The sequence below is a fragment of the Penicillium pulvis genome (assembly GCF_028828015.1).
Source record: "Penicillium pulvis strain IBT 33274 chromosome Unknown scaffold_8_segment0_segment0, whole genome shotgun sequence".
Classification (NCBI taxonomy): Eukaryota; Fungi; Ascomycota; class Eurotiomycetes; order Eurotiales; family Aspergillaceae; genus Penicillium; species Penicillium pulvis.
The window spans coordinates 5,671,531-5,698,723 of record NW_026643080.1 but is presented as its reverse complement, the minus strand read 5'-3'; the positions used below and the strand labels follow the sequence as shown (position 1 = coordinate 5,698,723).

The following is a 27,193-nucleotide window of genomic DNA, read 5'->3' as shown; positions in this document are numbered from 1 at the left end:
CTGGGCAAAATGAAAAAAAGTGTATAAATGAATATATATAATCGTTCTCTATTGGATAGTCGAGTATGTGTACTATTATAATCCACAGTGAATTGGTCTTGTCCAGAGAGGCTGTATCAATAGTGTCAAAGCACCTTTCCTAATGCCGGGACGTAAAGGTATAACATTCGAACTCTCAACCAACTCCAGGTTCTCTGCTTGGATAATGCATGAATGATAATGGACAATGTAGGGCGCAAGAAATTGGGTATCGAAAATGTCGACAAATATGTGCAAGGCTGACACGAATTCGTAAAATATGAAGGGCGGGTGGTAAGCCGGGCTGCTTATGTTGTTGTAATGCAGGCTCTTGATAGAGCGGGAATGGGGTCGGTAGGAATCAGCACTGTCCATAAACCTGACAGTAACAAAGCTCCTCGTCGGGACAGTAAACGGAGTCCATGCCGAAAATGAAATGCCATAGGAATTCCATTACACGGCCTGATTTCGCATCGGTCAGGTCTGTGTCGACGAGCCATTGTCGGAACTGAACGTAGTCTTCGTGCGGGCGCCTGCGCACCTGGTCCTTCGATACGGCGAATTGCGCACAGCAGGCTGCGGCGATCTGGTCAGGCTTGCGAATGTAATTTTGGTCCACCTCAGAGACCTCGTATGGGGATGACATGTTGAGTGGTGGGGTGCTGGTGCCCTGGAAAATATCCCACCAGATCTCATCGGTGACGTGCGAGTTGAAGCGGTGGTCGGCCTTGCAGCCTGGGTTCCAATTGCAACGGAGATTGGCGTAACCATTCTGTTCGACGAAGCCTGTTTGGAGGTTTTGCATGGCAATGACGTTGTCGTGAAGGGGTGCGTCGACGTGCCAGGCCATAAAGAAGCCAGAGCGATGGGCGTGAAGGAAGGCGATGGTGGAAGGAAGAACATAGTAGTGGTCGATCACGTAGGTGAGGTAGGCCATAGCTTCATGACCTTTGTTGTAGGGAGTTGTGAGGATGTTTTCGTTGTTTCGGGTTTCTTCCGACGGATTAACGATGTAGATGGCGCGTTGCCAGCTAGAAGAACAATTATTACCAGGTCAAGATATTTGTGTAGATGGGTACGTACTCAGGTAGTTCTTCCCCTACCCAATTGGTATCCTCCTCTTCGAGCTTTGCCATGACAATGACTTTGTCGTCGGGGGTGCCATGGTGCGCAGGCACGTTTGACCCAGAATTGCGATACCACCATTCCACCAAGTATGCGCCGGCGCGGTATTGGTTACAGATATCCTGGATATGGGCCTCCAGTAGGTAAAGAGAGAGGACGATAACTGACACAACGCATAATGCGATGCGCGTTCCGCTTTTCATGGTGAATTTGAGAAATTAGAGATGTTCAAGGGAAGCCCTTGAGCGGAGCTCTGTTTGTACCAATTTCACCTCAGAAGGGGCCAGTGAGCCATTGATAATAAGTCGCAATAAAGGAATGTGTTTGTGACGGGAGTTGAAGAAGAGGCGTAGATAAAAATAAAGAGAGTTGGGGGCGAGTGAGTGGATGGGGCGGAGGAGTAATATGTAGTCCCAATAGTCGAGGCGGCTTCGCTTTAAGGGGGAGCAGATAGCGCGCTTTTTAGCCTTAGCGCGGTGCGGTGGGGAGGGAACTGATTAGCTCGCGCCAATCTAGGAAGGGGTTGAGAAGAGAAAAGGAAGGGAAAAGGGGCCCATAAAAAAGAGCGAACGGCGAACCCCGTTTATGAGAAATTTTTAAGGTGCAAAGGCGATGTTAATTGAACGTCATTGGCCACTTAGGGGGCTGTGGTTCAGATGTTCAGGTTCAGGGGAGTTGGTTAGGGGCTAAAGAGGAGGCAACGAAAGCTTGGCTCCGCGGAAGAAATAGGCAATACGAACAATGCCCTCTAGGCTCCTCCGAGTCTGAGACAAAGGGCATTTAGACTCAGCCGTTACGTGAAAATACTTTATCCATTTGCAATCCCATGGTTCACACGTGGCGTTGGGAAAGTCTATTGAACCTGCTATCACACACAACTTCAAGTATGAATCTGAGAGAGAATGTGGATTCAGACGTCCAAGGAAAGTAGATTTGGTGCCGCAGGAAATCGACCCATGCATACGTAGTTCCCCTTCAATCATTGGCCATCGTATTCATGTGGGGGTCATTCCAAATTAACTGCCCCTCAATTTCCCCCCATCCCATTCGGGCTCGTGCCCAGTAGGAGGGCTTTGACCTTTGACCGAAAGATAGGCTACTGACGATGATATCAAAGGCGCTGTAATGGGGGCTCGACCCCAAAGAAAACCGGCTAGGTGTAAGTATCGACTTGCAGGATGTGGCCATGACAGGATCTCAGACCCACTTCGGACCCGATCAACGCAATTTGGCATATGCTCCAGCGGTTCTTTTCCGTTGAGAGACTGCCAAGGCTTCGAACGACCTTTCTTCTTTGAGAAGGAGGGGTTCGCTGGTTCGACGGGGCCCCGTTAGCTCCCCTTAATGGGGGGTGATCATGGTTTTTGCAACGCCCATGGCGTTGCAGATCGCTGTAAACCTCGGGATGTGGATGTGCACTGTCATTTCCTATCATCTGTCACATATACCTCGCATGGATATCTACGGAGTACATACTCCGCTCCTACTTGGTGCATAGTATTTGCTGCAGTCAGAGTTTGTGGGCTGGTAGAAACCGTCTGCAGGGGTAATGTTTCTGATTGGTCAGAGACAAGCTCGCCGCGTGGCTACCGAGCATTTCTGTATTAGCTCAGTTCACGATCAGATTACTCCGGTGTGTTCATACTGGAGACCCGGACCCAATTTTTTCTTCCAGATAAGCCGGACGCCCTGAATCGGCTGTGCACTGGAGCCAGGTCGCAAACACAGGCAGAATGACGCGGGTGTACGGGCATTGCTGTATCCTTTACTGAACACCGTACTCCACTGTTATCCACATCTGATACCGAACTCTGCCGGTAGCATGCAAGGGTAACAGATGTAAGCCGATAAGCCGATTACTTCGTCTATGTTGGCTGTTTCCAGGTTGTTGCCGGTCTACCGCTTTAGCCGACTTACAAAGTGGAGGTGCATGGATATATATTCATCATAGATGCATAATTTATAGGTCCCGAAAAGTATATACTGTACACATTAAACCATTTGGAATAATACATATAATCGCTGGAGTTGAATCGAGGACAGTAGTCGATATGCAGTCCAGCTGCGGAGTCGTTTTATTCCGAGTCTTGCCCGAGCTCAGCTTTTGTCTCCGTCCTCATCACCAACTTCTTCCCCCTCTTCAATCGCCTTTTCCCGCAACTTCCGCGCTCTTTCTCGCTTTTTCTCAAGCAAGGCATTTAGCTTCTTGGCGACATTGAACACTCCACCGGTGCCTGCCCCACATGCTGCACAGGATGGATTCTTCCGGTATCGCTGCAGTGCACAGGACTCGCAGAAATAATGCCCACATTTCGTCACTATAGGGTGCTGATAGGGCTTCTCACAGATAATGCAGGCGAATGGGATTTTTTCCAGCATCTCATCTTCATTCTCATCCTCCTCTTTCTCCCCCTCTCCCCGCTGCGAAACAACCTTGCCCTTAAGTGTTTTGCCCTTCGTACCAATTTCCCAGTCCCGATCCAACTCCCATCCTTGCGCATATACCTCACGTGAATGTAAGAACTTGCAAGAATCTCCAAATCCACAGTAACCGGTTTGTTTCCAGTCCTTGCAGACATCGGGGGCGTAGTCCATGACGGTCACAGTTCGGACGTTCGAAGGAGGAGCTTTGATGGGGCCAAATTTTTTGGTTGGCGCATCAGGATTCTTTTGGATGAATGATGTGTAATTAGCGGTTCCTTTGTAGGTACCATCGGGCGTCGAGTCTGTAGGCGGTTGTGGACGTGCCCGAGTTGACCCTAGAAGGTTGTTTGCACTGAGGTCCTCGTCGTACCAATCTGAAGCTTTTGTTGCGTCATTACTCGATGTCAAAAGGATTGGGCCCGCAGTGGAAGGCTTCTCAGCGGTCGGATCCCGCTTGGTGGTATTGGAGGAGGCGGTTACTGCAACATTCTTGCGCCGTCTCTTGATGCGGTGTCCATCTTCGTCATCAGAAGAGGTAAAGCCGGAGTCGGAGTCGGAGGCAGGTGGAGGAGTTGCAGGCTTCTTGCGGAAATTCGCCTTTCCCTTAGAGCGTTTTTTGAAGCCGAACTGGGGGACGGGTTCAGCGGCAGCTGTGTCGTCCGCCATTGTGAACTATCACAGACTTTGTATGGACAGGGACAAGACAGGGGCAGCTGTCTATGGCGCAGATATTTTAACTCTTCGCGATCGAGTATCAAGGTAGATAAAGACCGCAAGTGTTGAAAGTGGTGGAATTAGGGCGATGATGAATCAACCAGACTCACTAAGTCGAAGAGTCTCGAATCTGTAAAGATCACTGACTAAGCGATCGATGCAAACAGCTGCAAACAGCGCCACATTGGGAAAAAGACAACAACAACACAAATAGTTTTGCTTACTTGTACAGTACGTACCTCCCTAATGGCGATCTTTTTAAGTTTCACTGCAGAGTATAATAATAACGTTTACCATGGTTTCCTATAGTAGGGACTAGATCTGCGAATAGAGAACACCACGCATAATACCTTGCATAGAGCCGCAGTCAAGACTCAATAGTACCAGATGTCACTGCGCGAGGATCACTCCACGATCTCAAACACCGGTGCCAATTGGCAATAATAGTGCCTTGCGGTCGTGGTCCTTCCTTTCCCTCCTCTCTCCCCACCCACCACACCTCTCGTTTCACATCCCACACGCTCTCTATTCTGTCATTTCTTGTTTAATTTTCATAATTGCCGTTGTCTTCGTTTAATCATTGTTTTTTTTTCCCGCTCTTTTCTTTCCTTTGTCGATTTTACAAGAGCACACCGAAGCGGTGCGTGATAATACCTGCAGATCGTGTTGTGGTTGGTTGTATCTCCCACGCGCGGCGACTCATCTCGCCCAACCAGACTTCGCACTGATTCGTCCGGGTACTCGGTGTTTGTTGTCTTTCTAACCCCCCCCTCCCTTTTTCACCTTCGCTCGTCGCGACGGTGTTTACTGTGGTTTTCTCTCTTTTATCTTCTTATATTTTCCTCTCGCCTGTCGCATCTCGATTTTGCGCCTGGGGAGAGTGACGATTTGTGGTCGCTGGCCGGCTCGTCATTGATTCAGCGCACTCCGGCGACACCCCTCCAGTTTCAAACACGCGACGATCCTCCAAACGATGCACGTGAACTTCAACATCTAATTTATTCGATAAACGCGCGAATCTCGAGAATCTCTCGGCGGCCGCTGTATCCTCTGACATTGAAAGGGGATTCAGAAGCCGTGTGAGACGTCTACAACTGCAGGCGGATGACCGCACACGACGCGGGGGCCAACAGCTCCTTCACCTCAATGATGGAGGACCCATTCATTTCAAATAGTACAGGGGAATTCGCCTCCCCTAGCGAGTCTCACCAATTCTCGTCATTCGATACTCAATTATTCAATATCAATGCCTCTTCACCAGCCCAGGCCAAACGGGCCCTTGCCGCCCGGCTGGCGGAGACCGAACGTCAGCTTGAGGAGACTTCCAAGGTGGGAACTGCCCTCATCGAGCAGCAGCGGCAACTAGAGGAGTATCTCAAGACGTTGGAGCAGCAGAAGGATGAAAGTGAGATGCCATCGGAATTGCGCCAAAAGCTTGCCGACCTGGAGCGAGATTATGCCGAGATTGAACGGGATACGACGCGCGCAATCTTGGCCCCGAAGCGACTGGCTGGAGGCTCGGACGAGAGTCACTTGGGCACCCCGGGATTTGAAGTAAAGGTATTTTTATTGCGTGCCCACCGACCTTGATCTCAGCTCACCTAACTACCGGATCAGTCTCCCCTCAGTCCCGCCCTATTCGCCGGCCAGGCGACCAACTCTCCCAGCAAAGTCGGCGTTCCATCCCGGAAGCAACGAAATCAGCCGTCGGGACGTGTCCATGATATCGAATTCGCGACGGAAATTTCCACTTCCTTGTTGGGACAAGTGCGCCAGTTGCAGGGACTTCTTGCCGAGCGAGATGAGTCGATAAAAACCATTAATTTGGAAAAATCGCGCCTGGAATTGGAAGCAGAAGGGTACTCGCAGCGGATCCGAGCGTTGGATGACAGCGAACAGCGTTACAAGGACGAGAATTGGGCCCTGGAGACACAGACCCATGAACTGATGGCATCCATGAAAGAATCGGCGGAACGAGAGAAGAGACTGACCAGCAGTTTGAGCGCTTCGAACGCAGAGAAGACTGCTGTCGAGCGAGAATTGGAGGAGCTGCGACAAACGAACTCGAAGCTGTTGGAAGAACAAGACATTATCCAGAAAGCCAATGACTCAGAAATTCATCTATTGCGACGCAACTTGAATGCTGGCGATTTGGAGAAATCTGCTCTCCACAAAAAGCTGGAGGAGTTGACCTCGCAAAATCAAGAACTGGCGAAGGCTGTTGCTATGCGCATTCGGCAGCATGAGTCGCAAGGTAGCCGAGATCTTCATGATGACAACAACGATGATGAGCCTGAACAGACAACTCCTGACAACTCTCCACCTCCCTCTCCTAATAAATTCACGCCCCGACACGGCCATCTTGAGTCTGAAACACTGAAGAGTTCATTGGGTCATGCTCACCGCATGATTCAGAACCTCAAGAGCACAATCCATCGGGAGAAAACAGAGAAAATTGAGCTTAAGCGTATGTTGCAAGAGGCCCGAGATGAGGTTGAGCAGCGTCGGCGTGAGACTGCAGCTCCCAATGGAGGGCCTAACAAACGTCTTAAGAAAAAGGAAGACTCCTTTCGCAAGCCAGCCCGTCCAGATCTCTTGGGTGCTGGCCGTAAGGAAAAATCTCACGTTGAGCTTCACGAGCTCCACGATACTGACTGGGAAGACAACGCCAGTCAGATCAGCCCAATTCGCTCCATGGTGGGGGCACCAATTCGCGTCCGTCCCGGTCGTGAATCACCCGATGGGCCTAGCGATGTGTACCAGACCGCCACAGAGGATGGCTTCGAAACAGCCAACGAGCGAGCAACGGCAACCGAGAGCGAAGCATTCCAGACGGGTGTGGAGAGCATGGCGGACGATAGCAGCGACTCGGCTGACCTTACTGAGACTGAAAACAATGTTCAGACTACCCCACGCCAGCGTGTTCCTTCGTCTTTGATAATGGCCAAGTCTCGTGACCGCACTTCTTATCATAGCTCGGCTTCCACGTCAGATGATGATGACGATCAAGAGGGAGGATATCCTTCTCCCAGCCAGATGCACATTTCTCGTCCCCGAGTCAAGTCGAAGCGGAGTATTGTTAGACGGATTCGCCCATCTGGAGAGGCACCCATGGCGTCTAGTAGTCGCCCATCCAGTGCACGGAATTCTGCTGCAACAAGCTTTGAACAGGAGTCTGTGCCTCAAGGGGGGCAGAGTCTCTTCGCTGAGCTTGCCGAGTTGGAAGGTGGCGAAGAAGATGAAGATGAAGAGACTGTCGCAATCTCTCCGGCTTCAACACCACGCATGATGCCTACATCAAACTCTCGCCGCCCCTCTGATGCTATGCTCGACTCGGCTCCTAGGCCCGTCATGGTTGATTCCGGTGTGATGACCGATCCTTGGCAGCCTGACGCTCCACTTGGAGTCGCAGCCATTGGCGGAGCTGTTGTTGGGGCTGTGGTTGGAACTGCCGCTTCCGACGCTCCAACCACTCCACGGAGAGATGTTGCAACTGGAGACAGGGATATTGCTACTGAAGAACAGCAAACCCCCAAAATGGTCAGCTCAGGAACAGATTGGACACCTCTCAAACCTTCGGCGTTGGACGAAGATCATTTGTCGAATGTTCCCACACCACCAAAGATGGTCTGGGATGAACGCTCTGTTGGGACCCAGCAAGTTGAGGCAGGTACCCAAGCCGAGCCTGACCTACTGGAGTTGGGTATGGCGACGATTGCGTCCCAAGAAACTCTCCCCTCGTCGCCCAGATGGCCAGAATTGGGTGTTGTATACTTCTCTGGAGGTGCTACTGAGCCCGTAAAGCACATGCTTCCTGTGCCAGAGCTTCCAGAGATGGATGTCTCTTCCATCTCTTCGCAGTCTACTGAGCCCGTGGAGCACCACCCTCCTGTGCCAGAGCTTCCAGAGTTGAATGTCTCTTCCATCTCTTCGCAGTCTACTGAGCCCGTGGAGCACCACCCTCCTGTGCCAGAGCTTCCAGAGATGGATGTCTCTTCCATCTCTTCGCAGTCTACTGAGCCTGTGGAGCACAACCCTCCTATGCCAGAGCTTCCAGAGTTGAATGTCTCTTCCATCTCTTCACAGTCCACTGAGCCTGTAGTGGCAATGATTCCTGAACCCGAGCCTATCATCCCGGTCGAGGCTGTGCGAGAATTGCCCGAACTTTCCCTCTCCTCTCTCTTCACATACTCTACCGAGCCCGTCAACGCACAACTTCCAGAGCCTGAGCCTATTCCCACACCTGTGCCTGTATCTGTGCCGCTCGCTAAAGAAGTGCTCATTCCCCAGGTTGGAATGTCCTCGATCTCCTCGCAGCACACTGAGCCCGTTGTGCCGCAACTCCCAGAGCGCATGCCTGAACCTGAGCCAGTTGTTATCCCAGAGCCTGAGCCGATGGTGAAGGAAGTATCTCTTCCTGAGCTGGGAATGTCCCTGATAACTTCTCTGCATACTAAGCCCATCGTCCCACAGCTTCCGGAGCCTGTCCCAGAACCCGAGCCTTCACAGCTGGAGATCTCCTGGCTCGATCCATCATTCACGGTACCAGTCACACCTAAAACGGTTGAAGTCCCCCCTCAACCACTTCCCTCTTTCGCTGCCCTGCGTTCTGTGGAAACAGAACCAGTCAAATTCGTGCCACTCGAAGCCCCTCCTCCACCGATTTCCTCCTTTGCTTCCCTGAGCTCTATTGAAACAGAACCAGTCAATTTCCTACCACGCGTGATTCCTTCAATGGTCGAGTTTGGTATTCAAACCGACCCGACAGAAGAGCCCAAGGCTGCTGGTGCGGCCGTGGCTGTGTATGAAGATCAACCTAGCGAGGCAGCTCGAAGCCGTCCTAGCACGAGTACTAGCAATAGTGAACGACGCGCCAGCGCAGGCTTGGCTCTTAACGATATCGCTGGCAACTCTTTGCAAAGACAACCAATCAGTTCGGTCAACACAGATCAGGGATCGCAAACCATCCTCTCCTCAAAGCAGATTGACCAGATCCTCATGGATCGTGAAAATGCTCGCCCTGTCTCTTCTGCTGATAGCAAATACTCAAGGGAGATGGCAGCAGTTGCCGTCACTGCTGCGTCACCATTCGCAACCCCTAAACTTCGACCCCGTCCTCAACAGCAGTCGTCAGCCAAATCATCCGCGTCCATCCGGCGACCAGATACTGCCACTAGTCAGATATCTTCCTCTAGCGCCCACCCTCCACTGCCCGCTGATCACCGTGAGGCAATCTTGGCTGCTGAAAAGAAATCTATCGACGTACCACCAGCATCACCTGGCGTTATGGGACCTCCCCTTGCGCCGGCCTCTGCCTATCGCGTGAATGCGCAAACGGCTCCACGAACCCCCAATGACCAAGGCACGCGTGCTGGATCAGCACGCACTGTTTCTACTCAACCACGCATGCGCAGAGGAAGCCAGAGCCAGATGTCGAGGCGGTCATCTGTGTCATCATTTGCATCGGAGCTGGAGGAGCGGTTCAATATGAACCCTCATGCTGGACCTATGCCCAATGGATACGGACCCAACACTGATCCTCGCATGATCCAGGCCATCACTCAAACCATGATTGGTGAGTTCCTCTGGAAATACACGCGGAAAACTGGTTCATCCGACATGTCGACCACTCGGCATCGTCGGTACTTCTGGGTTCACCCGTACACGCGCACCTTGTACTGGAGTGAAAAGGATCCTCAGACCGCTGGAAAGAGTGAGCTTCGAACCAAGAGTATTCCTATCGAGGCTGTGCGAGTGGTTGCAGATGACAATCCGTATCCCCCGGGCCTCCATTGCAGAAGCCTGGAGGTTGTCAGCCCTGGTCGTCGACTTCGGTTTACTGCCAGTACAAGCCAAAGACATGAGACTTGGTACAATGCTTTGACATATCTCCTAACAAGGGAGGACAATGGCCACTGTGAAGATCATGATAGTGTGACTCTGGATGATATTGATGAGTTTAACCCGGGGTTCCGATCCGGGTCTCGCCAGACAGCCCGGATGTCTCTCTCATCTTACAACAGTCGTACACTCCGCCCGCCTCCCAAGCGAGCGACTTCAGCCATGTCCATGCGGTCCACTGGGACCCCCGGGCGTGCTTCACCTGCACTTAGCTCCCCGGTCCCCAACTCGTCCTTGCAGGTTCCCGAAGAGCGTCAGCGCTCATCATCCCGACTCAGCACCATCCTCACTAGTTCAATCCGCGGATCGATTGCTAGCATGAAAGGTCGTAATGGCCAGGCTTCAAGCATGCATGATGGAAGTATACGTGCTCAGGACAGCATCGAGGATTTCGCACATGCAGCGGAGGAAGAAGATCGGCTTGAAAACGTCCGTGCTTGCTGCGATGGCAAACACGATGTTGGCTCGCTCTCCCGCACCAGTCGGTACAGCCCCCGGGGTTGATCGCAGCCACTCTCACCACCACTAAAGAATTGAGTAATGGTTTGATCGAGTTTGTGGGCGGGCCCTCAAACAAAGTACGGCCTGCGGCATTCATATAATGGCCACGAGTCTCTTATATTTTCTTGTTCAACCAGCATTTGTTTGTATTCGTTCCGACTTTATGTCACAATTGTGTGGACTGTCATGCCAATCCCCTTACACGGCATACACTTGGACCTCTTGATGCCCCTTGGAGGATTTAGAATCCAAGATCCCGGAAGCACTCCCCTCACTGATACAATTTTCCAACTTGCATTGGAGTTTTTTTTTTTTTTTTTTTTTCGTGGCAAGTCTTTTCAACCTTGTTCGTCTGACAGACCTTACCACCATCTCTTGTCATCGTCTTTCCTTTTCTCAGTGCTGCATTACAGCTACGTCCTGTCTGATCAGACTACATTGCATACTTTTCCTTCCTCTCTGTTGATAATTACTGTGTGACTATCTGTCCGGATTCACTCTTACTCTCTTTGGATATTGTTATCTCATTGTGCACTACGCACCAGAACTTGAGCCATACTAAAATTTATTCGAATGTTACCTTCAAACTTGGCTTTCCTTTTAAATCAACTAGGTGGCTTCCGCCATTTCGATCGAGTATATTGAAGTTTCTCCATCGAGATATCTCCGAAGTCAGTATCGATGGGTGTCTTGCGCGTATAGAGAAGGCAAGATCAATAAGGTTGACAAATGTGAACAGAAAGCTTCAACTCGCCCAAAGATAAGAAATCAATCAACCCGAAGTAAGTCAGACCTTGGGAAATTGATATTGCAAGGTAAGCAAAAGATTCTCGGCGCGCCTAGAGGCAAGCTTAATCAGTCAATTACCCAGAAGGAAGCGAAGGTTTTAACTCGCCGGAGGGTAAGAAGCAGTCGATCAAACAGATGGAAGGATATACCTCAAAGCTCCAGAGGTCAATAAAGAATTCTCAGCTCACCTGAAGGTAAGTTGAAGTAGCCAATCGCTCAGAAGGAGGAAAGACAGAAGGTAAATAAAAAAAATTGCGAATTTACGCGAGAGCAAGTCTATGCAGTCATCAACCTGGAGGAAAAGACCAAAACTTATTGCAGCCCATGGGAGGTGTCTGAAATTCGGTGGATTGGAAAAGGAAGAGGAAAGAGAAGGAAATCCGAAAATCTGGAGGTATTCATAGTCACAGAAGAGTGAAGTGCATTACACGTCCAGAATAGGAAATGTTTGCTCCAGTGACCCTGTTGCTATGATCTCTTCCAACAACTCCATGATTGCGACTCTGAGAATGAGCACCATTTATCATACATTTGTGACATTAGTTTGCAAGGGATGTTCTGGTTGTCAATATGTTCTCGGAAGGCGCGATTTCGAGTATAATCCCCCCCACTATATAGATGATAGTTGCCTGGTTGGTTAATCTGTTCCCGGTCCCCACATCATGTGACCACCCCTCACCAATCACGCCCTAACGTCTACCTCTATGGGTCAGATATGGACTTTCTTCCCTTTCTATTCCTCTTTTCTACTCCAATTGCATCCAAATTGAAGACATGTCGAACCAGGCCCCTCCTCCATTGGGACAGCAGCTGGCTAGTCTTCTGGAGCCAGCCCAACTTATGTTATGGGCCATGTCTCGTAAGTACCATCCCGAGCTCACGGCTTTTGATCTACTCTGCTTTTTGATACCATCCAACTCTGGCCTCTTTCATACCAAGTCTTACTATACATTTTCTTCTTTTTTATTCTTCTTCCAAATGTGCCATTCACCTTATCCCATATCATGTTCAAGTCTTATATCTACATATGCTTATCGCCACAAATATCCCACACTGATACTGGTTCCCCGTTTTCGGCGTTTGATTCTCTATCTTGATACTCAATGCACACAACATACCAACACGCACAACAAAACACAATTTTAACTGACAATTTAACTCAGATTATCTGCGCGTCTGCAAAGAAGCAGTGTTCACCCGTGGTCAGGTCTTCGCCCCAATTTTCCAAACTACCAGACTGAGAGATGAGGCATTTGGAAAGTTCTGGGTCGAGTTTAGTGGTGAGTCATGCTGTATCCGATTCATTCAAGTCCATCTCACAGATCCACATGGATTCAACCTTTGGGAGAGGAAAACAATAGTCAATAAAAAAAAAAAAAATTTCTAACTCGAGATAGCACCCCGCGGCGATCCAAACGCCGAGCCAGTCGGCAGCTCAGCCCTGATCCCACACATTCTTAAATCAGCCCGCGGCGTCGTCCTTGATATTGGCCCCGGAACAGGAACGCAAATGCCCCTCCTGCGCTCAAATGATATCACCGCGCTTTACGGTGCAGAGCCTTGTATCGGTCTTCACAGCCAGCTGCGTGCAAAGGCGATTTCCGAAGGTGTATCTGAGAAATACCATATCCTGCCATGTGGGGTCTCTAGCAAGGATCTCCTTCCTGCTCTTCGGAATGCAGAGACCGGTGTAACGGAGGCGTATGACTCGAACCCTAAAATGGGAATTTTCGATACGATTCTCTGTGTGCGTGTTTTATGTTCTATTCCTGATATGGAGAAGACGACTAAAGAGCTGTATGGTTTGCTGAAGCCTGGAGGCCGATTGCTGGTCACGGAACATGTGGTTAATAACTGGACGGCACCGAAGGGCTCTATCCTTGCAAGATTAGCTCAAGCGGCTTATATGCTGCTCGGGTGGTGGTTTTTCATTGGAGATTGCTGCTTAGATCGGGATACGGAGGCGGCATTGAGGAAGGCTGCGGATGTACATGGGGGCTGGGAGTCCGTTGATTTGGAGAGGTCCTTTGAATGGTCGGCTATGCCGTATCTTTCTGGCATTTTGACCAAGAAAAGTAACTAGGGAAGTATTTACTCAATCTGAAGTTTGGGGGCGGTGTCTTAGGTTTACGTGCGGATGAAGTTGGAATGTTGTGTATAGAACAGAGAAAAGAAACCTGTTTCCATGCATTGTATGTTCTTGTCATTGTATAGGGGTATCATCGTAGACATAAATTCAATAACCTGGACATGTACAGGGATGGGTATAAAGAGAATAAAATATGCAAAATGAACATCCGAGTCGAATCAAATGGGTTTCGGTCGGCCAGGAGGCCAAAAGTCAAAGAGATCCAACGCCTCCGCAGTCCAGGGACCTTCTTCTAGCACCTCAGGTTCTTCTGGGACCGCACTCATGGCACTTCGCATAGGAGTCGGCCTCGCCTGGAGACTAGGCTTTTTGTTCAGAGCGCTTGGATCAGAAAGGGACTTGCGAAGAGGTGCATCGAAAGACCGTCTTGCGGGTATATTTCGCGGTGTGTCCTTGGCCGGCCTCTGATTTCGGCTCGAGCCGTTTTCAAAGCCCGAGGGAGCGGCTATGTCTTCGAGAGCAAATTGGGTGGCATCTGAAGGCAGGAACTCTGTATTGGCTGAACCTACTTCTCCTCTCATTGATGCTTGTGGTGGTTGTTTACTGAATGACATGAGCGCGGGGATCTTTGGATATCAATTTGGGGCGTACTAACTGGAAATCTGTGGGGTTTGAAATGGGTAGGCGTCTCTGTTTCTCGGTGGTTGTTGTCGATGGCACCGAAGACGGCTGTTGCTGCAGAGTACTGTACATGAATTTGTTGCGGGGTTTCTGCATCGTCATACGCGAAGCAGCGGGTTTCTCGAAACGTGCGTCATCTGGCACAGCTGAAGATTTGTCTTTTTGTTGGCTTCGCGCTTCAGGTCGCTCCGGATGTCTGTCCTGGACAGTACTGCCTGGAAGAGGGGCATGATTTGCTGTAGGCTTCGTGTGTGGTGGTTGAATAGGTGTCGGTACCGAAGGACTTGGTAGCCTTGCTACAGCTACGGGTTTCTCCGGTGGTGGCATGGTTGGCCTCGAGTCCTTCTGGGGTGGTGTTGCCCGGACTGGCGCACGCTGACGCAGGGGTCCATTTTCAGGCCCTGTCAGATCGACCACGTCGGATGAGACATTGCTTGTCGTCTTTCCCGTCGATATCTTTGCTCGCTTAGTTGCCCGTTCGGTCTCTGGTGCTGGTGGCGCCGCCGCCGCCGCCGCCGGAGGTCCGTGCCGTTCCTCATATGGTGACACAAGATGTCCAATGGGTGTCTTTCTGATACCAAGCAGGTCATTCAATGAGCGAAACGGATGCGACGAGGCTGAAGACCGAACGGACGTGGGTGTGTATGTGGGCGTGGATATTGAGGTCGAGGAACGGGGCGGTTGAGAGTCGGACGCGGGGTTGTTATTCCTGGTTTGTGGCGATGTTTGAGATCGCCTTTTCTCAAAAAGATTGGACAGGTCTGTCTGTGTGGTACTCATGCGCTCCCCCACCTCTATCAGCACACCCTTATCGAGTTCAAGCTCATCGCCTTCCTGCACCTCTTCCGCCGATCGCCAGTGGTGATCACCGATGTAATTTCCCTGTTCATCGTAGACCATGGCTCGCTTATTGAATGCATGATATTTAAGATACCCATCTTGCCAGCGCTTTGATTTGCGGCGCAGGTCATACGTGAACAAGCATCGAAACTTGACCACTGAGGCGGTGATCTGGGAGCCCGGGCTTGGGCCCGGGCCTCGGGAGGATGAGGGGGTGGACATGTAGTGTCATGTAGGATTGGAGGAAAGCGCACACATCCCGTGAATATTCACAATGTGACTGAGGCGCAGATATCGAAATCTAGAGTATCGGGCGGTGTAGTAGGCAGTGCAGTGGATAAGAACGCGCTTGAACGCGTGGAACATCATTTACTCCAATGGGGACTGATGCCTATTCTGTCAGGCAGAAAGTCAATTTAGATAAAACTGTCAACGATCCATGGATTCGATTGGTATTGTTTTACTCATTTTTTTTTTTGGTTTCATCTATCATGAACATAAGCATGATTTTACATGAGACTATTGAACCTCATACTAAGCGAATGAGTTGTTTGTCGGAATTTATTCCTTTCTTTCCGTGTTCTTGATCCTTTGACACTCGAGACCCTGTTTAATCCCTGACTCGTGCATGATAAACCCGCTGTAACTGAGCTTCATTCGTCGAAATAGAACCCTTTCCCCACATTCATGACTCAACAGAACCTGATTTGTGGAAACCTCCCAATTGGACCTAGAAAGCACGGTTCAAGCCGAACAAAAATAGATGCTAACTGTATTGGAGAAGAGGGGGCGGCACTAGAGCCGCAGCGAGGCTGAAACATTCGGCGGGGACAGAGAGCCTTTCCCCTTTCTCATTTGATTCACTTCTTCTTTCTGACATTGAGTCAGCTGGTGAGACTTGATTTCCTTGTTTCTCTGGTGGTTTCTGTTTTACTCTTGTGCAACGTGGAGCCCCCCTCGATTCAGCAATTTTACTTTGACCACGTTTTGCTCAATTGCCCGCCATGTTGAGCATGCAAAGAAAGTTCGGTCGAATGACCACCAAGCGCACGGCGGATGATAGCCAAGTCGCCGTGCTCTTGAAGGATTTTGAGGACGCGGATACTCTCTTGGCCAAAGTAGGCAGCCACTTTTCATTTTAACGTGCTGACGTGGGGCGCATCATTAACCTTTTCTTTGGGAATAGATTATCAATTCCACACAAGCCTGGCGCGATGCTTGGGTTTCCATTGCGACGTTTCAGAGTCGCATGGCCGACGAGTTCGATGGCCTCTATGCGCCTGTCGCGAGCTCCTCGGAGACTCCCACTCAGAGACAAGCGTTCACAACACCCCCCGCTATGCTGACGCGCGTCAATCGAATGCGCCGCGAATACGATGAGCTGCGCACTGACATGCTGCAAGAGCTCACTGAAGTCGACTCGCGGATGATACGCCCCGCGGCTTCGGCGAAAGACTTTCTGGCGCCAGTGAAGAAGACTATTAAGAAGCGGAATGATAAGAAGGTTCGTCAGTGAAGTGTCTTTGACTTGCTCGATTTTGTATGATTAACGCCAATGTCCTTATTAGACCGACTTCGAGCGTTATCAGAGCAAGGTGGACGGCCTCATCCATAAAGGGAAGCGTACCGAACGCGATAATGCCAACCTCGCCAAGGCAGAGGCCGATCTTGCTACTGCCAAAGAGGTGAGTCAAGACATTTTGAACATCGTCAGACATGGACTGATCAATCGCAGATATATCGCGCCGCGGACGAAGATCTCTGCCAGCGTCTCCCCACCCTCGTCTCCCTCCTCTTCTCTTTGGTCCCATTCATTCTTGACGCCCAGATCGAGATCCAGCACCGCATGCTAGCACTTTACTACACCGTGCTTCACGCCTACTGCGAAGGAGAAGGCTTCCCTTCCCCTCCTCCGCCGATGGACCATGTGATCCAGGACTGGGAACTCGCCCACAAGCCTCCTCAAAGCGACGTCGAAGGTCTCGCCATCCTCGCACACGGTAAATCCATCCGTCAATCCAACGAGGCCCAGGAAGAACGAGGCAAAAGACCCTCCCTCGGCGGCCGCAGCCTTACAAGCTTCTCTGCAACCTCAAGAGGCAGCGACATGCGCAGCCGCAGCAAATCCCCCGCACCGCCACCAAACATGTTCAATAAGCCCAAACCCTGCGGCTTCGAGGCCTCTCGGCCCGTTTCCCCCTCGTCATCCGTGAACACTTTCACACCAAGCGTCTCGGCCATCTCAGCAGCAAGTTCGTCGAGCACAGCCCTCACAGCAGGCAGCGGGTACTTCACTCCACCAGTACACTCGGAGCCAATGCCCGTCCACTCATACAAACGATCCCCAAGCCCCATGCCGGCCAAACCACCCAAGCCATCAGGAATCCAGTTCTCACCCGCGGGTCCGAAGATCGATCACCATCAGACATTCATCTCGCCCACACCTGGCGCAGCCGATCCTCTGGCCAGTATGGCGGGTAAGAAGAGGAGACCTCCGCCCCCGCCGCCGGCGAAGCCGGCCAAGCCACCGCGCCCCACTACAACGTTCGTCACGGCATTGTATGACTTTGGTGGCCAGGGACCTGATGATCTGTCTTTCCGCGAGGGAGATCGGATAAAGCTGGTAAGGAAGACAGAAAGTACTGATGATTGGTGGGAGGGTGACCTACAGGGAGTTCAGGGATTCTTCCCGGCAAACTATGTCTCGTTGTAAAGGGAAGAATCACGTTATCGTGACTGCTTCTGCTTCATTTGCCCTTGTCGGGCGTATGTGTTTCGCACATACGAAAATCACTAATACGCCTCGAGATCCAATTTTCCAGTTTGAAGATGGATTTTCCATATCTCGAGTTGCCTATCTCTCTTTTTTGATTTCCTATGGTATCTTTTTCACCAGGTTCTGCTGATGCCTTTCTTAACAATATTCCCCTTGTGTTTACAATTCCCCCTACGTTTATCTACATCAATTCAAAATCTCTGTATCCATGAACACAACTTCACTTGTAGCAAGTCATTTATATCTGGGCACTTGGAATGAATTTACCATATGTCGAGGCTAGCCTTGATGTATCAGGTCAGGTCTTAGAAGAGTATGAAAGGGTATAGCGCCAAAATTGGGAGCACAGACATCAACCAACACCAAGTGGTCGAGCGGAAACTCGATTATTTATCTTCCTTGGTCTAGTGGTCATGATTTCCGCTTGTCATTAACACCGATAAGCGCGGGAGACCGGGGTTCGATTCCCCGAGGGAGAGATTTCTTTTTGCTTTTTGAATGTTGTGTTACATATTCTTTACCTTTCTCTTTCTATGATGTCAACTACCAGTGACCTTCAATGAAAATGAGCATTAAATTGATACTCATTAAAAATGCGTTCGTAATACATCGATATCAGTACCGAAGCCGGGACTGGAGGATAGTAAATACACAGACGCACCTCACAACTCAGTGGGAAAGAATACATGTTCCATGCGGGATGCCTCCATGGCCAATGTCCTAGCCCTCTCAAATAGACCAACTTCAAATGAATGCTTCATCAGGCGCATTGTTCTCGTTCGTTGGCGGTTCCATTCCCATCTGGCGACGGCGACTATCCAAAAACATATCTACCATGTGCTTGCTGGAGATGGTGGAATTAATGTCCTGAAGCTTGTGATATTCATCCATCATTTCATCGTGCTCCTGTCCTTGTCCGATATTCTCGTTGGTCGGGCCTTGGAGATCTCGCTGTGACCGCATGGACCGGAATGAATTTGGCTTCCCATTCGTCATTGGCCGTCGAGCAGAGTACCGTCGAAGCTGCTCCTGTGTCCAGGCTCGTTTCATCACCACGGGACCGGTTTTCTGCAGCGGGGTGGGTGACTCAGGAATTTGTATCATGTTGCTGGTTCTGATGCGCATTGGAGACATAGGCGTTTCAGCAACACCGTTAGACCAAGATGGCACAGTTGGAACTTGGTGAACTGTTAGATCAATATCATCATTAGCAGTCACTTTCGTCGCCTGCTCCGGCTCGAACTTTTGGGCAGACAGAATAGTTCGCACGCTGGAAGACCGACTAAATGGTCGTGAATAATTGCTTTGAGGCAACATTGGACCGGCTAGAAGCTGTGGACCTTTGTCTTGCCCACCCACCATGGCTAAGGGACTGGCTAACACCTGGCCCGGGAAAGATGTTTGTCGAAGTATGTGAGTGAAAATTTCGTCTTCATCCTGGAGTTGAGCATCTTCCCTGAAATGCTCTCTCGTAGGACTGACATTTTCGATCCTTTCAATTTGTGAGCTCATCCACTGCTGCCAATCTGCACTTGGCTGTACTGTAGACATTGGAGGCCGTAACCGACGGACATGACTTGGCGAGCTCCAAGCCGTTCGCTCAGAAGCAAAGATTGTCGCTATTCCCGGCTCACCACCATCCGGCGCAGCTAACACGCCGGCCTTATTGGTTGGTGTATCACCTCCAGTTGTTCGCGAGTAGACACTTGTTGGAGATACTCGCTCTGTTGTCGTCCCAGGGTGCGCGATGATCACACTGCCTGTTTCCTCATCCGAGTCTTCACCCACAACGTATGCAGAGTGTGGCGATTTCCCTGTCGAGTAGGCGCTCCGAGACCCAGTGTTTTCTTGTCCAGGGTTAACCCGAGAACCAACCCGGAGCGGTTTAATGTACCCTACAGATCTTTGATACTTTTGTGGTGACATCGAATCCCCTCTTGCAGTCGCAAATGATTCGGGGGAGGTCGTTGACTCCTCACTGGGAACACGGCGAACTGTACGTAGGCTGCGGTGAGAGTAGGTGGAGGACGCACGTTCTGGGATCACCCGATGCTCTGGTACAGTACGCAATACAACCTCCTCTTGGTCTTGAGCAGCATTTCGTCCAATTTGCTGCATTAAGGCTGTATATAAATCCTGAGTGTTGAACCATCCGTTCACATTGCGAGTGCTTGATCTCTTACGTGAAGGTGACAGACGGCATCCGGTGTTATAGGCGGGTATCTCTGAAAGTTCCTCGTTTGGATCGTTATCTTCCTCAACCAAAGACAGAGGTTGCCGATTTCCTGTCTTTCGTGTATTCACAGTGGGCGCCACAGTTGAGGTAGTCCAACTAGCCTTGCGTGAATCTGTGGTGCAAAGGCTAGCACGACTTGGAGAAGTCTGTATGACTCGCAATGGGCTTGATTCCACGCTAAAATGGATGTCCCCAGGATAACTGGCTAGGCTGACATCATCATAATTAGTCACATCCCCTGCCAAATCTTGGGGGACGAGCTCTTCTGGAGGCTCAGTGGACTGCTCGACGGGTTGATCAACGTGCTTTGACAAACCAAAAACACGCTTCAGGCCATGTTTGATGGACGCAGAAAATGTGCGAGACCTACCATGAGAGAGCCTCGAGCTGAAACTCCCAGGTGAGGGATCCGGGCCGCTAGCGTCGCTTGGAATTCGAAAAGACTTTCGAAATGGCTTGTGCTCTCTCTTGCGACGAGATAACAAAAATGAAGGGCGTCTGTTCTGCAATTCTGGACTGCCAATCTCCTGGAGATATTGACTGCGAGCAAGTTGAATGGCCACATCCTGGCTCTTGGCATGTCGAATCGTACGTGGCACCTGACGATTGCCACGGACAAAGGATGTCGAGTTTCTCAAGGTTCGCGGCAATGCGAATTCTGGACTAAAGTCAGGACCAGGGGAGCTGGCATGGGGCATGGGCGGCTTCCCAAGTGCCAAGTGCGGCAATCGCTGTCTAGTAGAAAACATGGATTTGGCTTTCCTCAGACGGCGATACGATGAAGGAACTGAGCTGTCACGACCATCCAGCCCTCTGAACTCCGTGATTGGTGGCAATACAGCCGGGTTCTCATGATGAGACCGCGCAGCAGAGTTCCTCTCGGACTGGCGAGGTGTCATTGGAGTGGTGATAGATGATACAATTACCGAGTGACCGTCATCTGTGGACTGCATGCTAGTATTTTGGCGTCGCCTTGGAACGGCCACATTGCTGGGTCCGCCTAATCGATCATATGAGCTTCTGGACTCAATGGACGATCTTTCACTTAAGCGCATTGCTCGTGCGGCAGCCGTAGCCGCATGTGACTTGGCGACCTCTGTATCAACCGGTTCTGTTTCTGCCGGTAAATGGGCTCGTCGCATCGAGCGAGTGGACATGGACCGGCGGAGTCGGTCTCGGGTAGTGAATGAGGAAAACATACTGGGAAAATCTGTATAGTACGTGGTACGACACCGATGAAAATGCTTGAAGATGAAAGAGTCCGACGCATTGCGACAGTGTTTACATTTTGCTCCATTGTGAATGGGAAGGAAAGAGTGTGGAGTTCCATGGCAGGTGCGATGCCCCTGATAATCGGATTCCAAGGTTGTATACAAATCACGCAGTAGAGTTAAGACGAAACTCAAAATCTGAGGAACGCGATGGTATTGGTCGCGAATAGTATCTCAGCCTCAAAGCCTAATTCGAACAAGCAGTTTCTATACGAGCAACGTGTAAGTTAGCTCTTTCGCTTGTGAGTCACCGCCAAGGCACGAACACAGTACCCTGACTCAGTTCATGATTCATCCATGACTCGCATCCAGCCTCTGCAAAGGACCGACTATTTTGTTTATATTAGTTAAGATGCCGAAAAGAAAACTGGTGAGTGACACAAATATCCATCAATCTCCCTATCCCTAAATGGCAAGCTTCCAGAGCCCAGAGGCGGTCTCCAGTGGAGCCTCACCAAGGCCCCCACCAAGATCGCCACGCCACATTGAGCTCGATGGGCGGACCCTCGAGGGAGGCGGACAATTGGTTCGCAACGCATTGGCTCTGTCAGCCCTAACAAGCCGCCCAGTGACGATAGACCATGTCCGCGGAAACAGAGGAGGGAAAACAGGCCTGAAGGCTTCCCATGCAGCGGCGGTCAAACTGTTGGCCGAAATCAGCCGCAGCAAAGTTACTGGTGGACAAGTGGGATCAAAATGCGTGACATTCGAACCTGAAGCCCCAGCAAGTGAGGAGTCGGCCTTATCGAAAACAGCTCATCAATCGTCTTTGGTTTCCTTGGTGGGTTTGTCTGTGCAGCCTGAATATACCATCCGGCTACCGACACCGGGGTCGGTATTCTTGATCTTCCAAGCCTTGTATCCCTATCTTCTTCACGTTGGATCACGGGCAAAGACGGATTGTGTGAAAGTGACAATCACGGGTGGAACAAATGGTACCAGCTCGCCGTCTTACGACTATGCTTCTCAAGTCATGGCGCCCAATTTTGCACGGCTTGGTCTTCCTCCTCTTTCCATCGATCTACATAAGCGCGGATGGACGGTCGGCCCCATTGAGATGGGGACCGTCACATTCAATATTCACCCCCTGGGCTCAATGGTGAATGAGGAGGGTGCCCCCGACACTCGCTTCCCACGGATTAATATAATGGACCACGAGCGAGGAAAGATTACGCAGATCGATCTCACCGTCCTTGCACCAGACAGCACTGTATCAGGTGAAACAAAAGCAGTGCGGAAGTTCGTTGAGCAGCAGACTCGCCGACGTTTACGCGAGGCTCTACGGATTATGGATTCATCGATTTTCGATATCCAATCGAGTTCCGATGATGACTTCGACCGGGACGAAATTGTGCCCATAAAACTCCACACATCGGAGCCCACCACGCACATGAGTCGGGTTTACATTCTTCTTGTGGCTCATACATCGACGGGGTTCCGAATAGGAAGTGATGCCTTAATCGGTGGCCAATGGGCTTCGGGCCCCCCAAAGAGGAAGCACAAGAGCAACAAGGAAGCACCCAGGCACCATGCAAAAGGTAGCAACCCGTCTAAAGACATAGCGAATATCACAAGTTACATTGATGCCGTACTTGAAGTCTTTATCGAAGAAGTATTCACCGAAGAGATCTCTGACCAGCGTCGCGATTTATCCAGCGCTACGGATACAAAGCCATCGCTCCTGGATTTGCACATGAGAGATCAAATTGTGGTGTTTGAGGCTCTAGGTGAGGCTCACGGGGCTAGCAATCATGAGGCTAAATCCCGGCAACGGGAAGGTGAGCAATACTGGTCATTGCATACCAGGACTTCGCAGTGGGTGTGTCAGAAGATGTTGGTAGATTCGCCCGAGTAGAAAGTCAGATGACTTCGGATGCACAGATAAAGCTATATAGTAATCTTACATTATAGTTTAACGGCCAATATGTCCCTTAGCAGTTCCTCGGGTATAGTTCTCGGTTAGTGCCTGTTTCAAAATCGCACCAAGCCGACTTCGGCTTTCACCCCGAGAATAGGCCGTTGCTCTACGATCTAATTAAAGGGCAAACCATGGGCCGTTTCACCTAAGAACTAGCATCACCGGCTCCATGGTAATGGCGAACCAGTTAGAGAGCATCGGACTTAACACAAGCGATCTTCCCAGTGACACCGGGCCATCTGTCTGACACGCTCCACCGGGAGCTGATCCACACCGCTGAACTCCGAACGAGTCTCCATTAATCCTAGGCCCGAATCCTGCACACCTGGGCATGGGCGGACTAAAAGTCCGACCTACGGGTATGCAGGTGATTATGATTAGCGTTCAGCATCAAGGGTTTCATTAATTCAAGCCGGTATGACACCTGGGCACCGGACCGTTTACCCGGATGAGTACGGGAATTAGGCATCCACAAGCTTGTTGACATTTCCACGTAGCTCTGAAGGTGACTACTTATGTCTAGGCCCTAGAGGCAGGTATAAATCTCACATGAAATGTGATACAGGTGTGACGGACTAATCTCAGACAGGCAACAGTCTCGAAAATTCCTCGCGGTCACTAAGAAGCTACTAAAAACCGCACTAAGGGCTTGGTATCGATAATACCCATAGAACTCAACGGTTGAGCCGTTTCGTAAATACAGAACAGTTACACACTAATGAACTAGTTAAAGTCCGGGCGAACAAGCCCCCTAACAAGCCACACCGACAAACCACTAGACCAATGATCATCCTCCTAGCTTGCCGGACACGGTCCCCTGAAGAAGAAGTGGAGCCAGCGCATTCCCCACAGTCAACTCTGAAACAGCGAACAAACTGATCTCACTGTGGCTGAGCCGTCCGGTTCCATCGGAAAAAGGGGCAACTTACAAAGCGAACGCTAAGGAGGCGTAGAAGCCTGATGGAAAATTGGAAAAATCCCAGAATCCAAGATACGGATACGCCAGGGCTGGGATCCCCACTTCGGTCTTTGCAGCACCTATGGTCTCGTTGACGTCCAAGACACATGTTTTACATCAGAAAAAGCTTCCCCAAACTTGATAATGCTCATAAGGTTAGGATGAAACGATTCCACCAAAAGTATAATCCGAGTCATTAGAATAGAAATGGAACAGAGCTATCTTAAGCTGAAGCTGGAACCACCCGACTCGAAATTCCTCAACTTGGCAGCAACCCTGAGTAGCAATCAACAATGCCAAGTGCGCGTTCGGTCCTCTGATCCTCCACTTGAGGCCCAATCCACCCCTGTGATGATATGCGTGAAATTGCGATTTACCCCATAGAAGTCAGCCTTGCAGCAGAACATGAACTTCCTACGCTGCAAGGAGTCCCCGTTTCTATAACATTAGACGTCTATTGGAGACCGGGCATATTAGGATCCGATACTGGAAAAATATCCGCTGTATCCGTATACCCGTGGAGATGAATCTGAATCACGATCAACATCAATCAATAATGTGCCCGTGTCCCAAATGCCCGTGCCTGCAAGTGGGGACATTCTCGTTTGGTTCGGGTTTCGTTTCGCGAGGCGATCGGGTTTCCGCCCGGGAGTCTTGGTCCCCGGGCTCCAATTTTATTGATGTGCCCAGGTGCATGTTAGTCCAGCTACAGGGTGGGTATATATCAATATTTTGAAAAGTTTGGGTCAACTATGTATGAACTACGTAAACTAGTTTTGGATATGGGGTGTTTGGGTTTGGGTTTGCGGAGTTTCAAACTATCGAGAGAAGACGGGTTTGGTTTGGTTCGGTCATAGGTGGATCCCCAGTGGAGGGAAGAAAAATGAGTTGGGCTGGTTTGGGCTGTCAGATCAGAACTGATTTTTCGGGGTTTTGGTTGTTTGACAGCCGGTTTCTGTGTATGCCTGGTTTGTTAAATTACCGTACTTTCTAAGTAGGAAAGACAGGGGGGACCCATGTACGGTGGTTTAGGGAAATCGATTATTGTTCTATTGCGCTAGAAGCGCTGCAGGGCTGGAATATACCTTCTTGGGGGCCGATCATATCGGAGGTTTTATTAGCTGAATCTGGAGTGCAGCGGTCGGATCATTTTTCCGCTTTACGTAGGTTAGCCTAGTATAAACACAAAACTAAATCTTATTATAATGGCTTGTTACAGAAGAGGTAGAAGTTTTGTTATTTTTACCCAAGTTTTAGGCACACAAGTATCAAACCTTGCTCATCCTTGGCCTGGTTTGGGGCCCGACGGGGCTGTGAAGGCCCCTGGCCCCAAGATGAGCCTCGTCTTTTGGCGCATGCAAAGGAAATCACCCGGCAGATGTCAATGCACGTGGTGAGAATTGTATGCATGTAGATGAAACAGGAAAGAGAGTTTACCGTTGGCAACGGCTCATTGGGGCCATATTTAGGTCAGATGGGATCTACTGCGTCTCGCCATGTCATCCTTGCGGCTGAGAATATAGTTTCGATCAATGGGGCTGTCCGCTTAGCCCCATTAATAGATGGGCAGGCCTAGCCACGGGCTGTGAAACGCTGCGGTCAGTTAATCTGAGGCCTAGAACTCGTGCGTGACCAGGTTTCGAGTTTCCAGGTTACAGGAAGCTTGTAGCACGTTCAAGGTCAAATTACGAGGAAATGTAATGAAAATGAAACATGATCACCAGATCATAGTGAGAGCATGATATCGATGCAATGAGGTATCTAGGAAAACAGGAATATCCATATAGGATATGAAAATAATGGGGGCAAAAGAAAAACCATAAAACATTAAAACAAAGACTGGGGGTATGGCATCATGTCGCGAAGGACCAAAAAAAAAAACAGTCAAGATAATGGCTATTTGCCGACAAGGGAAAACGATAGTATGCGAAAGGGAAAAGACAAAGAAACGAAAGTTCGATCGTCGATCGACAGATCAAAGAATCCATCTTGCGCCACTGCCTAGTGGCAGATCCCATATGCCCGAGGTAATCCATGCAAGGTGTTCTATCCGCCACGCTTGCGCCAGCAGCGAGAGTATCCGGGCAAGTAACACAACAAAGAAAGAGAGATGGCCGCCATCGTGAGAATAGAGAAACGCCTGGCGATGCATATGAGGTAGAAAACGAGAGTTCAAAAAAGCATTCAGGAAATGGCCTCAACATCCTAGGAAATCAGTCCCAGCCTGTAACCTCGAGGATGTATCCCCATCCCAGTATCATGTCATGGCCTCAAGCGGCTTTGGTGATTTTGTGGGGTGATGGGTAGATTTTTTTTTCTTTTCTTTTTTTGGTTTGGACGAAGACGGTCTCTGGGGGAGGTTGCATGAGGTTGCATTACATGGCCAGCTCAGACATGTTGTTCGCGAATTCGGCGCGCATCTCTGAGGGAAGTTGGCGCTTGAAATTGCGTGGTTGCGCAAATGGCGAGGCAGATCCGGGGCGTCGCAAGTTCAGTTGCTATTCGCGATATTAGCTTTTTTATTCCTTTCTTATTCGTTCACTCTCCTCTGGATTGCCCAAAGAAAGTCACCGCGAGCTTTCCCTTGATGCGCCACAGAGATCTTGAGGGGAAATTTTGTGTAGACATACCCTGCAGTCAGAGCACTTGGTGCCTTCCTTATTGACACGCCCCCGGCACCCGCGAGGGTAGTTGGCGCAAGAGTACATTGTGAGAGGTGAGGGTGTTTTGTATTTCGCGGGGATCGCGGGGAGTAGGTGTGGTAGATGAATGGAACCAAATCGCGGGGGACAGTAAAAGTACCGGAGCTTGAGCTGAAGCTGAAGCAGGTGTAGGTGTAGGTGTGGTTGTAGTTCACGGCGGGATCCCGGTAAGGTTGGAGGCGAGCAAGGTGTGAAGGTGGAAGTTGGAAAAAAGCCGTCTGAATCTCCTTTAAGGACGTTCGATCCACCA

At 50.3% G+C, this 27,193-nt stretch overlaps 9 protein-coding genes across 9 annotated transcripts; 4 read left to right on the top strand and 5 right to left on the bottom strand.

The window, feature by feature from the left end:
• Positions 1 to 294: 294 nt before the first annotated feature.
• Positions 295 to 1,534, bottom strand: N7503_011562 (DUF3431 domain-containing protein). The gene is made up of 2 exons (XM_057071108.1): positions 1,102 to 1,534; positions 295 to 1,049 (listed from the first exon to the last, which is right to left on the bottom strand). The coding sequence occupies exons 1-2, from the start codon at positions 1,344 to 1,346 to the stop codon at positions 380 to 382; spliced, it is 915 nt and encodes a 304-aa protein (XP_056917719.1). The 5' UTR covers positions 1,347 to 1,534; the 3' UTR covers positions 295 to 379.
• A 1,706-nt stretch (positions 1,535 to 3,240) lies between these two features.
• N7503_011561 (U2-type spliceosomal complex subunit CWC24) lies at positions 3,241 to 4,233 on the bottom strand (the record flags this gene model as incomplete). The annotated part of the gene is made up of 1 exon (XM_057071107.1): positions 3,241 to 4,233. One exon carries the CDS (start codon positions 4,231 to 4,233, stop codon positions 3,241 to 3,243), a length of 993 nt encoding a protein of 330 aa, XP_056917718.1.
• A 1,152-nt stretch (positions 4,234 to 5,385) lies between these two features.
• N7503_011560 (putative nuclear migration protein (ApsA)) lies at positions 5,386 to 10,686 on the top strand (the record flags this gene model as incomplete). The annotated part of the gene is made up of 2 exons (XM_057071106.1): positions 5,386 to 5,841; positions 5,899 to 10,686. 2 exons carry the CDS (start codon positions 5,386 to 5,388, stop codon positions 10,684 to 10,686), a joined length of 5,244 nt encoding a protein of 1,747 aa, XP_056917717.1.
• Positions 10,687 to 12,246: 1,560 nt separating this feature from the next.
• Positions 12,247 to 13,555, top strand: N7503_011559 (class I SAM-dependent methyltransferase; the record flags this gene model as incomplete). Its single annotated transcript, XM_057071105.1, has 3 exons — positions 12,247 to 12,331; positions 12,636 to 12,752; positions 12,870 to 13,555. The coding sequence occupies 3 exons, from the start codon at positions 12,247 to 12,249 to the stop codon at positions 13,553 to 13,555; spliced, it is 888 nt and encodes a 295-aa protein (XP_056917716.1).
• A 224-nt stretch (positions 13,556 to 13,779) lies between these two features.
• On the bottom strand, positions 13,780 to 15,304 carry N7503_011558 (DNA helicase ZGRF1-like domain-containing protein; the record flags this gene model as incomplete). Its single annotated transcript, XM_057071104.1, has 2 exons — positions 13,780 to 14,164; positions 14,217 to 15,304. 2 exons carry the CDS (start codon positions 15,302 to 15,304, stop codon positions 13,780 to 13,782), a joined length of 1,473 nt encoding a protein of 490 aa, XP_056917715.1.
• A 782-nt stretch (positions 15,305 to 16,086) lies between these two features.
• Positions 16,087 to 17,795, top strand: N7503_011557 (BAR and SH3 domain-containing protein; the record flags this gene model as incomplete). The annotated part of the gene is made up of 4 exons (XM_057071103.1): positions 16,087 to 16,200; positions 16,269 to 16,586; positions 16,651 to 16,767; positions 16,818 to 17,795. The coding sequence occupies 4 exons, from the start codon at positions 16,087 to 16,089 to the stop codon at positions 17,793 to 17,795; spliced, it is 1,527 nt and encodes a 508-aa protein (XP_056917714.1).
• An 807-nt stretch (positions 17,796 to 18,602) lies between these two features.
• N7503_011556 (uncharacterized protein) lies at positions 18,603 to 21,251 on the bottom strand (the record flags this gene model as incomplete). Its single annotated transcript, XM_057071102.1, has 1 exon — positions 18,603 to 21,251. One exon carries the CDS (start codon positions 21,249 to 21,251, stop codon positions 18,603 to 18,605), a length of 2,649 nt encoding a protein of 882 aa, XP_056917713.1.
• A 523-nt stretch (positions 21,252 to 21,774) lies between these two features.
• On the top strand, positions 21,775 to 23,220 carry N7503_011555 (putative RNA 3'-terminal phosphate cyclase; the record flags this gene model as incomplete). The annotated part of the gene is made up of 1 exon (XM_057071101.1): positions 21,775 to 23,220. The coding sequence occupies one exon, from the start codon at positions 21,775 to 21,777 to the stop codon at positions 23,218 to 23,220; it is 1,446 nt and encodes a 481-aa protein (XP_056917712.1).
• A 3,396-nt stretch (positions 23,221 to 26,616) lies between these two features.
• Positions 26,617 to 26,949, bottom strand: N7503_011554 (uncharacterized protein; the record flags this gene model as incomplete). The annotated part of the gene is made up of 2 exons (XM_057071100.1): positions 26,617 to 26,739; positions 26,872 to 26,949. 2 exons carry the CDS (start codon positions 26,947 to 26,949, stop codon positions 26,617 to 26,619), a joined length of 201 nt encoding a protein of 66 aa, XP_056917711.1.
• Positions 26,950 to 27,193: the final 244 nt, after the last annotated feature.